The 12,090-nt window shown below is 42.0% G+C and overlaps 2 protein-coding genes across 3 annotated transcripts in view; one reads left to right on the plus strand and one right to left on the minus strand.

Moving 5' to 3' along the window:
• LOC141791611 (homeobox protein PKNOX2-like) overlaps positions 1-1,021 on the minus strand; it is a 142,966-nt gene extending 141,945 nt beyond the window's left edge. Inside the window, exon 1 of one of the 2 annotated variants that reach the window (XM_074672186.1) lies at positions 958-1,014. The gene's annotated coding sequence lies outside the window, so the exon portion shown is untranslated. Of the gene's footprint in view, positions 1-957 lie in introns of both variants that reach the window. The other variant, XM_074672185.1, reaches the window with a different exon arrangement.
• A 1,638-nt stretch (positions 1,022-2,659) lies between these two features.
• Positions 2,660-11,239, plus strand: tmem218 (transmembrane protein 218). Its single transcript, XM_074672782.1, has 3 exons — positions 2,660-3,106; positions 4,640-4,742; positions 10,843-11,239. Exons 1-3 carry the CDS (start codon positions 2,997-2,999, stop codon positions 10,975-10,977), a joined length of 348 nt encoding a protein of 115 aa, XP_074528883.1. The 5' UTR covers positions 2,660-2,996; the 3' UTR covers positions 10,978-11,239.
• Positions 11,240-12,090: the final 851 nt, after the last annotated feature.

The following is a 12,090-nucleotide window of genomic DNA, read 5'->3' on the forward strand; positions in this document are numbered from 1 at the left end:
GGTTCTAACATTTATAGTTTACAATAAGAGCAACATTTCCATCTGCAGGTATTGATTTTCTCCGGTCTCAGATCGCTTTATTTTTGACACAAACAAACTCAAACAACCAAACATACAGAGGCTTGAGTCCAGAACAACAAGAGCAAACACAACAATTCTGATCTGACTCCGGTTCGATGTGATCTCAAGTTATCGACACAAACATTTCTGTACCGAGATTTTTTTTTTTTACGCGTCGACTTCTTGCTTTAAAATATGCGCCTCTCCCATCGTTAACACACACACACACACACACACACACACACACTCACACACTCATACACACACGCGCGCGCGCAGATAGAATTAGCACGATGAACAGAAAAGACTCCACAGTGTCTTTGTTTTTTTTCTGCACACCGGAGTCTCCGCTGCAGACTCTAGCAAACCCCAGGACGCGTCTCTCCGGGGCTGGGAGCTGGAACCAGCTTCCCGCTAAGCGCTCGATCCGTCCTCCTCACACCCTCGGCTTCTCACTATTCTCTGAAATAACAACGATTTGCGCCAAAGCATCCGCAGCTTCACCACAACAACCCTCTAAACATGTGCATGACAAACATTACCACACATTTTAATCCACACGCTGCATCAAGCAAAAGGACAAATCCACTGGTCTTTCAGTCCAGCACAAAAATGCATCTCCTCTGCTGTCCCTCTCTCTTTTTTCTCCCCCACCCCCCTCCCTCCCTCTCTCTCTCCCTCCCTCACTCTCCCTCTCTTTCCCTCCCTCACTCTCCCTCTCTTTCCCTCCCTCTCTCCCTCTCTCCCTCTCTCCCTCTCTGTGGCCTGGCTGCCTGTCTGACTGTATGAATAATGTCCTGCCTTTTGTAATGAAGGGGGGGTAAAGGGGAAAAAAGGACGCTGAAGTGGTGAAGCCCTGCTCCCATGCACTGACATTGAAAATGAATGACAGCTTACCTGCATGCCAATCTTCATCAGACTGACACTGGGCTGACAGCACAGCCTATACTCCTCCACACAGCCGCTGACGTCAGCCATGCCAAGCCCCTCCCACCTCCATCTCCATCTCCGCTCCCCGTTTTTCCCAACACCGGGCTGCTGATGCCTTCCAGTGTCCGTGGGAAATACGGCAATCGAGGGAAGGTATCCCCGCGAACACTTCACTGTGGACACAGACAGGCTCCGTGTTCAGGCTGGAAACGGCTGCAGAGAGACCTGCAGCAACAAATGCGCTGTGTCTTATTATTATATACACAATGCATAATTCAGTCAATGCATTGATCAACATACGTTGCACCCTCTATTCTACCTCTGTCGCATTGTTAATACCATTAAACTGTTGCTTTTGCTTCCAGTATAAAGTCAGTACTAAGTTTAAACTCAGTATGTCATATAGTTACACGTGTAACGATATTATTGCTGTTGCATGAAGATGAATCTATAAATCTGTTGTGAAAGCAGTAAAACCAAAATTGCTAAATTAGGCCAACTTTCCTAGTTCTCATTCTAATTGTCTTAATTCACAGATTTTTAAACTAATGATTGACTCATTCAACTCTCATCAAACTGTGCGTCCAGAGTTGTTTGCAGTGAACAAAAGTAAACAAAGAAATAATACAATCTTCTTTGAAGAAGCATCTTAATAAAAGTTAGGTAACAGCATCTCTAATGTGCCAGCAACATTATGAAATTATAAACTTCCGATGTAGAAGGCCTCTCTGTGTTAATGCATTCTGAGCGCATCCGCATCAGTACGCCATCGTATTCTGGTCATGGTCATAATATGAACTTGTTTCACTGAGCACACACATCAGAGTAGAAACACGATCAAGAAGTGAGAATACTGTGCAATAGTTTCGGGCAGATTTTAGGCAGGGGCACCATCACATGAAGTTTTCTGCAACCTCCAAAAAAGTGTTTTCGTTTATGCCTTTCTATGTTTTAAATATGATGTGTACCAAAAAGCGCAAACTGAAAGCTTTTGGCTTTGAAATCAGGTGTGTGGTCTCTTTTGATGCCCACTCTAAAACGTTTTAAATGGATCCGTGCCCCTAAATCGAGATTATTTATTAACACAGTAACACACGGTCACAAATTGCTCGAGGTGACATGGCTCAAAGCAGATTCTCGGAGAATCGCACACACATGCACGCATTAAAGCTCGCGCGCCTGTGAGTGGGAGACCGAGCAAGCCCCCTGTCGGTCCGCAACAAGAATTACATCCTTCAGAGCTACAGGCAGGAGAAACAGAATCACTGCTTTGTCCCTGTCCTGGAATAATAAGTGGTCTGTTATATAAGGAAACCGTGTAACACATCATGCGAACAGACAAATCAGTCTGATAAACATCGTTGTAACATATTGACCACGGAAACACTAAAGACAAACAACAAAAAATATCCAAATAACTCCACCGTTTTTCTTGAGCAGGCCTGGGCTTTGTTTTGTTTGATTTGGCACAGCCAGAATAGAAAAGGTTAACAGCGTGTGGAAGCAGAATCATGAAGAGTTTTATAAAATTATTTATTATATTTTAAGTACACATAGGATGAAAACACATGGGCGGATTGTGAGGTAAATACTTAGCGCATCTGTCAGTAACACCGCACCCTATTGGTCAGCTTTAAACTCTCGGCCAATCAAAATGTACGAGGTTGTAACCAGGAAGTATGAGACGCTTGATAACATCCGTCGGACGACGCTAGAGCTCGAAAATGAGCGGTTCATGGACAACAAACGTGTAATGTAGCGATGTGAAAACGCGCGGTAAAGCTTTTTACCGTAACATTGCTGTAAGTTTAGCAGGCACAGGCTGATGTGGATTTTAAAGGCGCTAGTTAACGTTAGTTGAGGTAATCTGTAGCTTAAGTCAACCGGATGGCGTTTTCTTCTTGATATCAAGTTAAACTATTCTGTTTGTAAATTAATATTTGTACCACATTGCGAATTAAGATTTTCTCACGGGTGAGATTACCTGAAACACAGCTCTGACCAAAATGACAAGCAACGTGTTAGAAGTGGGGACGGGCATCGTTGTCATCACGTCGGTGTGGATAGCTGCTGTGGTGATAGGGGTGATGCTGCTCAGAGCATCTGGATCAGCAAAGTGAGTCAAACAAAAACATTTCCTGACTGTAATTTACAGTGGAGGGGAGAAAATATGTGTGTATGTTGAGGAACAATGGCGTACTCAGGCTGTTTGAGGGGCAGGGGCAAACAAGGGCTCCTGCAATATGTAGCTGGCAAAAATAAACAGCTGTAATTCATAAAAACTCTACTTCAAGCACCTTTTTCATAACTATTTAGGATGTTTCTGAGTTTTATGTAAATATGTCTATCATGGCTGACACAGCAGTAGGCAAGAGCAGGCTATTGAAAAGATTTCAGTGATTGTTTATTATTGGGGCCTGTGCATCTGAGATGCAGGGCCCCTATTGTGATTACTTGCAAGTTTTCGCTATTTTTACCCATCCTAAATTACTAATTTGGTTCTTTAAACTCTTTTAAAAATCTTGAATTTTTACATGTGCAAAGTTTGTGAAAAGTGTTGAAAAATGTGATAATTTATCATTTTCAAATATGGGCAGGCACATTTTGGCCTAATGAGCCCAAATAGGGCTCAGTAGTTTCACCAAGAAGGATGATTTTTAGTACACATATTCAGCTCCCCAAAAATGTAACAATGAAAAAGTGATGGAATGTGGACAGGAAGTGAGATACTTTTTGAAAACTGGCAAAAAGCATCTTTTTTTGATGATTTTTCAAGGGATCCTTTTTAATGTTTCTTCTCCGAAGGACAACTACTTGATAAGAAGTTCATAGGCAGCAGAGGCCTTAATGATATAAAAATTCATAGCCATCTGTGAGTTAGTCTGAGTTGTAAGCCCTCAAAGTTGGTGGTTTTGCCAAGACCCAGGAAGTAGTCTTTAAGTCTGTCATGCACGCTTCAATCTGACCCAAAAGCACGACGAGGGTCCTGAACATTGTAATGCAAAGGCCTGTGCAGTGAGTTCTGATCACTGTCATAGTGCTCCCTGGTGGCAGCAGTAAATGTCATGCTGCTACTTTAGAAGCTTTATCTCCAGACTGTTGGACATGTCAGCGTAATTTTAATGTCATAATGTCATTGAGATGTTAGTTGGGTTCATTTTGAAAACTGTGAGTTTCCAACAGAGGGTTTGGTCTACACACCACTGCATTGTGCGCCAGACTGCAAGGGCGTGTTCAGTGCTGCTCACAGCTTTTATTGTCACTGTTTATTTATCATTATTTTCTTATTATGTTAATTAGGAAATGACTTAGTATTTAAAATGCTGCAAAACACTAACAAAACAAGTGGTTAGATATGGCTGCGTCACACCACAGCCGACTGCTCCATGCTTCTTTAACACAAGATAGAAAGGAAAAGGGCAGACTTCCATTGTACAGCCAGGTATATTTATGAAACCACTTCACATTTCAGAAGCAACTGGATTGAGCTAAGATCCAGTTTCTGTTTCCTTTAACTCTGACTTCAGTTAAACAACTGAAAGTCTGATGCGTACTAACTCATGACTAAAAGTACATGAGTGTATTGCAATACATGAATCTGAAATAACTGCATTAACTGAGGTCCTATGTGTGTTTGTGTGTGTTTCAGGTTAGGAGTTATCCCTGTGTTCCTCCTGGCTCTGACCATCACTCTGGTCCTGGTGTTTTTCCCTCGCAGTCCAGAGACAGAGATCCCTTTTAAAGAGATAGAGGTGAGCTTTCCTTGCTGCCCTGAAACATCTGGACACTTCATCCACGAGATGTATGGTTACCTTGAGCACAGTTGTTCTTTGTAGCTACCTTACCCTTTAATATCTGTCTTTAAGTTGGCTGACCTTAGCTTAAGGTGTCAGGGGAGATGTTTTAAACCTTTGGATCCAAAAATGAAACCCTTATCATCAGATGTTAAAGTTATTTATGTCACTTTTTCTGACTCATATTTTTCGAGCATTTGTTTGAAATATTGTTGAATTTAATTCTGATTCTTTCACCTGACACTTTAAGGCCTTTCTTATTCTTATTTAAGGCCTCTCATATCAGATAAACTGTGATTAGCAGGGTATGGCCTAGCTACTGTTACAGATAAAGTCCATGTCTTTGGGCTTCTGTGAGTAATGTGCAAATGTTCAGGAGTAGATTCAAAAACTGAGCATCCGAGCAACAATTTCCACAGAAGAAGCTGTTTGCAAGAGCTAATTGTTGAGCTATTCAATTAAGATAAAAAAATAAACTTTTATGTGTTTATTTAAAGGTACAATGCATAGTAAAGGACATTTTGCATACAGCCTGAGTTAGCCATAAGGCTAATTTTAAAACGTAGTATTCTGCTTGTCATAGCAGAGTTCATAACGAAAGAGAAAGAGATAAATAAAGACAGATGAAAAGTCATACTGATAGCATGTCTGATTTTAGCCACATCTGTAAACAAAGTAGGCCTCCCACACAATGGTTTAGACCACAAAGACCATGGACATGCTTAAAATGCCCCCCCCCTCTCTCTCTCTGCCTGTCGTCTGAGGTTTTCTGGTGTCTTCATAAAAGCCAAAGTCCCTAATGTCACTCACTTTAAGACCTGGTCATTTCAAGAGGTGCCACAGGGGAAACTCCAAACTGTGTCATTTCATCACTCACTGACCTGCTCATTCAGTAGATTCCCACTCAGTGCAATTCCTCAACAGCTCCATAAAGCTCCAGCATCACTTCTCCTCTGTGCTTACACTCTGAACTCTGCTACAGCGTAACATTGATGTTCCACTGTGTGATTCCTCATTGCAATGTGTTACGGACAGACAAGATACACAGTGTGCAAACACATATACACACATGCACGTACACTGTCCCAGCCTGCAAGCTCTGCAGTTACACACTTCTTCTGTCTTCCTCCTAATACACCTCTGTTACTACCTTTCAGGAGGCAGAGTGACATCCCTCCACCCTTTGTGTTGCACCCTGCAGACCAAGCGTTACAGGGTTGTAAATATCCAACATTGAAAAAAGGAGAATGTAACAGCCTCATACAGACTTTTCTGGCTAGCTCTCTGCTTTACTGCAGCCTGGTGGGATTCCCAGCAGCTCTTTTTAGTTTGATTAAATCCTTTCACTGTATTCCTATCTCAGGGTGACATTTACCAACGCTCTGCCACAAATAAACAGTGACATCTGACTGCATTCAGAGGCAACTTCAGCTGTAAATACTGCTGCCCAAACAACAACAAGGAAATGTTCCAAATGAGCATTAGGATAAGAGCATTTATTGTTTCGAGAGACACAGGCACATGTGTTATTATGGTCTGTTACTGTGGTTCATGCATAATGAGTTCTTTATGTGCAGCAGTTGGAATTAAAAGCAGGTCCGGGATCCCTCTCTTTCAGACATTTGGCTTCATTTACCACCAAATGTTTTGGGTCCTGAGATCACTGATGTAGAGCACACACACAAACGGCTCTCTGTGGCTCAGTGCTCACTCTCATGTGTCCCAAAGATAGACTGAATATTTAGGATTTCATTTATTGTTACATTAGGATTCAAAGTGTAGGAATAGAGTGAATCAAAAGTAGTTTTTTAATATTTTGATCAGTCACTGAAGCCAAACACTAGTTCAAACTTTCATTTTACTGTAAAGCTGCACTAACAAGGGTGTAAGGCTCTTTCCCTGTTAGAAAATAAACCTTATCTTCATTTCAAGCCTGTATCCACAGCTCTGTATACCTGAGCATATCATATGTCACTGTGTGTGTGTGTGTGTGTGTGTGTGTGTGTGTGTGTGTGTGTGTGTGTGTGTGTGTGTGTGTGTGTGTGTGTGTGTGTGTGCCTGTGCATGTTGTAAAAAGCCTGTTCTGCTTTATCTTAGTCCAACAGCAACACAGAACAAACACTCCCCCATGTTGCCTCGGGGTCGTGCCAATAAGCCGGCCAGAACTGCCAAGCAAGCTGCCATCCCAGAGAAATAGCAGAGCAGAGCCCGTCCCGGCCAGCTCTTGTTTTATAGCCTTTGTGCAAAGAGCGATACAGAGCTGCAGCACAGAGGCAGCAAAACGTTACTCACTACATTTCTTTATGAGGCGCATGTGTCTGCAAAAAATCACATGTTTTGAGAAGGTCATGTTACACAATCACACATAAATGTGACACCTATTAGTGCTGCTATGGAAAAGTTATTAACACCCACTGGTTTGCTTTACATTTCTGACACGTGCTAAAGAGGAAATGTAAACTCAGCCTGTCAGGATCTGTTTGGATCCTGCTGCACATTCAGTTCTGAGGTTTCAGGTTTGATTCCACAGAGTCCGAGCCTGGATCTTCTTACTCAGCAGAGGTGTTTTTTAGTTTCCTTCTTCAAAACAAAAACAAAAACCAGGGCCTTGTTTCTCCAACATGCTTTGGGGTTAATGGTAGTTAAAGTGAGAAGTTTTTGTTAGTTGTTGGCCACAGTAAGGGCTGTAATGACGTGTACCATACTGTAGTCTCAGAAGCTTTTCTCACATGCTGAGGATTCTTATGGCGGTAGATATAATCTCTATGAAGTTCTTTTTTCAAACCCATTTAGACCACAAGCAACATCTACATGTTTTTACCTTGAAGGCCAGATGTGAAGTGTCATCATTTTTAGTATATGTGACTGATGAAATGCCCTGAAATACACATGGAGGAAGTAGAAAGTTTGTGAAGTCCTGTTTCCACCAAGCAGTCCGGTTTGGATCAGTACAGTTTGGTGCTGGTTGGATCTGTCAAGCCTGGTCCTGTTTGTGTTCCCACTGCGCAACACAGCAAAACAAGGTGCACAGCTGCCTCAACAGGTACTCCAATGTGTTACAAGTTCAGCTTTTATCCATCACAACATGATATGACCACAAACAAATGCTCTGTACGGTGCAGTGCATGGTGAAATGACCGGTTGTGTCCATGTCCAGAGGCTGTGAAGGGAGGGACACAACATCTCTTTCTGGTGAAGGAACAGCCTGGCTAACTTTAACTTTAGCAGTGATACAGTAAGATATCAGACAGTCAGTGGCACAAACAAGAACTTCCTTTAGAACTGGATGCATTTGAAAGACTGTTTAGACGTCCATTAGGCTGCTGCATGTTTAAACCCTGTTCAGAAACACCCCATCTCTTTGAATCCCAGAATATTTAAAGACAGGTGTCAGGCTTTCGTATTTAATTTCATGTTCCAGAGTAAGAAGGGCACATTGGCTTTAAGTTTGGATGAGTTTAGAGTTTGTAAAGTTCAGTTGATTAGATTTAATCAACACTTCACTGATGGCTTTAGCTGCGTTTAGCCAGATAATACCAGCAGAGCATCACACACACACTGCTGACTGAGGAGGGATTTCACAGGGACTGTTTTGGGAAGAGACTAGGTGTGTGTTTGTTTGTGTGTGTGTGTGTGTGTGTGTGTGTGTGTGTGTGTGTGTGTGTGTGTGTGTGTGTGTGTGTGTGTGTGTGTGTGTGTGTGTGTGTGTGTGTGTGTGTGTGTGTGTGTGTGTGTGTGTGTGTGTGTGTGTGTGTGTGAATCTGCTGGTGTCTCTGAGAGGTGGGAATGATGTATACGGTCTCTTATGGTCACATTTAACACATCTCACTTTTTAATTTGCCAATTACACAGCAAGCAGGAACCCAAAGTGTGGGCCATGTTTTATTAATGTGCGACTGAGCGCATGGGTGGGAGCAGGCAGGCGGGTGTGGGTGGATGGGATGGGATTGGGGGGGGGGGCTTCTCTAAACCACCCCCACCCCGTCTCTGGGACTGGCCTAATTGGCACTGTGATATTCTACTTTGGTCAGACAGCGTGAGGTTGCTCCATTCTTCCACTCTGCACAGTTTGTCTCTGCTCGGGTGTTATATTCCAACTTTCTGTGTGTTGGCTGCTCTCCTCTACCTTTGACCACTCCTCAATAGCTGCAGGGTCCAACGCAATAAACACAACTTACATGATACACACGAAATACATCAAACAGATCAGCAAAGAAGACGAATGGCAGAGCTACATGTGTATTTATGATCCCATCAGCTTTTATTGTACTTCTGTTAGAAATACTCATCCACATCCCAGCTGAGGTCAGAAAACAACATCATGTCCTTCTATTTCTTGTGAATTAATAGTTCATTTTCAACTGATTAGCTCCTGTGTGTAGTTGTTTCCTTGTTATGAAGCAGACTGAAAATAATACCAACACCTCTGTATGGACTCATGAGGAAATCTAACCTTCAAAAACTGATTCATTCCTTCATAAGTGCTTAGAATACCTGGGAGTGCTGCTGCTTGGGAGCTGAGGTTATTAAAGACAATCTTCCCACAGCTTTTGTTTACATTTTCCACAGCAGAGATTCTCCATTGAAAATTAGAAGTGGGTATGTCAAGCATTTATACTATTCGATGATTAATAGAATAGTTACTGCCTCTTCGACTGGGCGCAGTCTTTGCAGAGTTTCTGTGAACTCATTGCTGTTTTCCAGTTTGTTCCTGTTTATATACACGCACATGAAATGCACTGTGTACACTCTGTACTTACTAGAACATTGCATGAAATCACAGGTGTTCCTCTGCTTTTCATTGAGTACATCCATCAACCTTTGTTTGATCCGTTCCCGCCCCTTCCTCTGCGTAGCCAACATGGTGACCATTGGGTGTGAGAAGTGTCCAGCGTTCCACACTCAACTCTCTGACCGTTTTGAGTGCACTAGCAGAGAAATCAAAGCATGCTCTGTTTTTTTCCACACTAAACACTGTGTTTTATCTATAACCAGGAAGTGTAAGTGCAGACAAGCATGCTTTGGGACACACACAGCACAGGTTTGTGCCTATCAAAATTCCACTTCACTCCAGTTTCGTCCATTATTTCTTAAAGAAAGTTCTTCACTTCAACTTTGTATGTAATTCTCTGCATTATTATTTATTTGACTTTAAACAAATGTGCTGTGTTAAGAAAGACTGGAACACTAAGAAATCAGCTGAGAGGAAGCTTCTTACTTTCAATGACTTCCATACAATCTGCAGTCACCCCCTGCTGGTCATTATAAAGAACACACATTTACAGCACTTCTGTTTTGGCTGGTCTTTTTAAACCAGTAATTTATAATTCTTACAGACAGATAAAAAAAAAAAAAAGCACTCCATGTGTACAAAATGCTTCCCTCTGGTGGACATATAAAGGTAAATTTGGTGCAATACGAATTCAAAGTCACAGAGAAAGATGACCATAAATTTGAGTATGTGCAACTATAAATTTGCGTTCACAAATAAAAGTGCTTTAGGAGTTGTGTAGTTGAAGATTTTTTTTTTGCATACCTGAAGATATTTTTTTTTGCAAATACATTTCAACAGTGACAGGTCTTCAGATTTATTTTTTTCAAGTGCACAGATCCACTGCTGCGAGTGCTCAAATTGCAATTTCTGCACACTCTCACTTTTGCTCCCCTTTGTCTGAGATCTTTGGTGCAAAACAAATCTGAAGTCTAAGTAAAAGATACCTATAAATTTGCGTATGTGTAACATACGGTAGATTCATTCCGTGTCCACGCCCAAGCGCTCTGACCTGCCAGGGTGGCCCCCTTTTTTGTTTTTTTTTTTACTTTTTTGTGTTTGTGTGTGTCATGATTTTTCTAACTGTCAGTGTTCAGAATCCCCATCCTGATGTCTCAAACAAAGCATCTACAGCAGCTCTTTGCTGACACCTGGTGGATGATCTGAGGACGTATGTGACCCGTGAAGCCTTTTCCATGTGCAGCAGATCCACTAAAGGACAATTTGCACAAGTTAACTCTAATACAAAGTCTGTGATCGTGAACATGTTTTTCTTTCTCTCCACAGGTCGTGGACACTCTGTTCATTGGGCGTTACGTTCTACTGGCCGTAGCGAGCGCGGTCTTTCTGGTGGCGTTCTTCATGCTGCTCCCTTTTCACCTCCTGGAGCCAGTCTATGCCAAGGCCTTAAGAATTCACTGAAGCTGCCAGGATCAGAGCTGGCACCAGGATCATGTCTGTGATGTACCGAACTTAAAGACAAACGTGCAGGATGTGTCCAAACAGCTCAGCAGGAGAGGCAGGGTTTGATGAAAGGCTGGATGTTTGTCCCAGCAGGAGGATGGAGTCCAAAGTTTATTTTCCATTACTGAACACTGACATAAACAAACCTTGCTCACAGCTCCTCCACACTGCAAAAACGGACATTAGTCAAGTGTTTTTTCTCTAGTTAATACTCATTAAGCTCATGAAATAAAGTCTTTTATTAATACAAAATGAAATCAAGCACTTTTTTTGCCCCCATTGTCAGATTATTCTACACTTTCTAAAAAAATTCATTGCCATTTTTTCTCTTAATATGTTAAAACAAGAAATTTGTCTCGACGTGCCAGGTGAATGTGGCTCATTTTGATTCTGAAACATTTTTTAAAGCCCCATTTGCTGTTTTTTACAGTCAACACTTGTGCCCATGAGGAACCTCCAGTTTTCTGCAGGGCTGTTTGATTAGAAATTTGGTTGGGCTGGATTTTCAGACAAAGGGAGTGAGCTCACCGAAGCACATTTTCAGCAGCAAAGTGAAGCTGCTGTGGCCTGGTGAGTCAGTTGTCTGCACACAAACATCAAATTAACATGTAAGGAAAGAGGGATTCAAACAATCTTAGAGTCTGCCATCATCTTTGGTGATTTGTACGAGCCTCAGCAAAGACAGGAAGTGAGCTCACTGTGGCATCATTTATCCTAACGTGAATAATTCAAACACGAAGACGGGGTTCAGTTTCGTCTAACATGCTGAAAGAGTTCTTTTTGCACGTCTATTCCTTACGGTGGCCGGTTGGTATCAGATGATTTGCAAAAGCTGCAACATGACTGCGAGCGCAAAAAAACAGATGCAAAAGCGAAAACACAACTTAAGCACAGCCACAACAGAAATTAAAAGCGGCTAGTTATTCCAACAGACACAGAAAAGGTGCAAGTTAATGACTTTCTTTTTCCCTAACCCTAACCCTAACTTCATCTCTGATAAAAAAGCTTTCGTGGGGGTCTCACCTTGTTGTTTCCTTCATAGTACTTATATTTCTTTATTTACCAGAAAAA

Source organism: Halichoeres trimaculatus, unplaced genomic scaffold, assembly GCF_033239565.1.
Source record: "Halichoeres trimaculatus isolate MK-OKI-2021-1 unplaced genomic scaffold, fHalTri1.1 fHalTri1_scaffold_6, whole genome shotgun sequence".
NCBI classification, from domain to species: domain Eukaryota; kingdom Metazoa; phylum Chordata; class Actinopteri; order Labriformes; family Labridae; genus Halichoeres; species Halichoeres trimaculatus.

Excerpts from the sequence above, each read along its gene's own strand:
- tmem218 (XM_074672782.1), top strand. The coding sequence starts at position 2,997 with ATGACAAGCAACGTGTTAGAAGTGGGGACGGGCATCGTTGTCATCACG. Across the intron at positions 3,107-4,639 it reads AGAGCATCTGGATCAGCAAA|GTTAGGAGTTATCCCTGTGT; the intron begins GTGAGTCAAACA and ends TGTGTGTTTCAG. Across the intron at positions 4,743-10,842 it reads TCCCTTTTAAAGAGATAGAG|GTCGTGGACACTCTGTTCAT; the intron begins GTGAGCTTTCCT and ends TTCTCTCCACAG.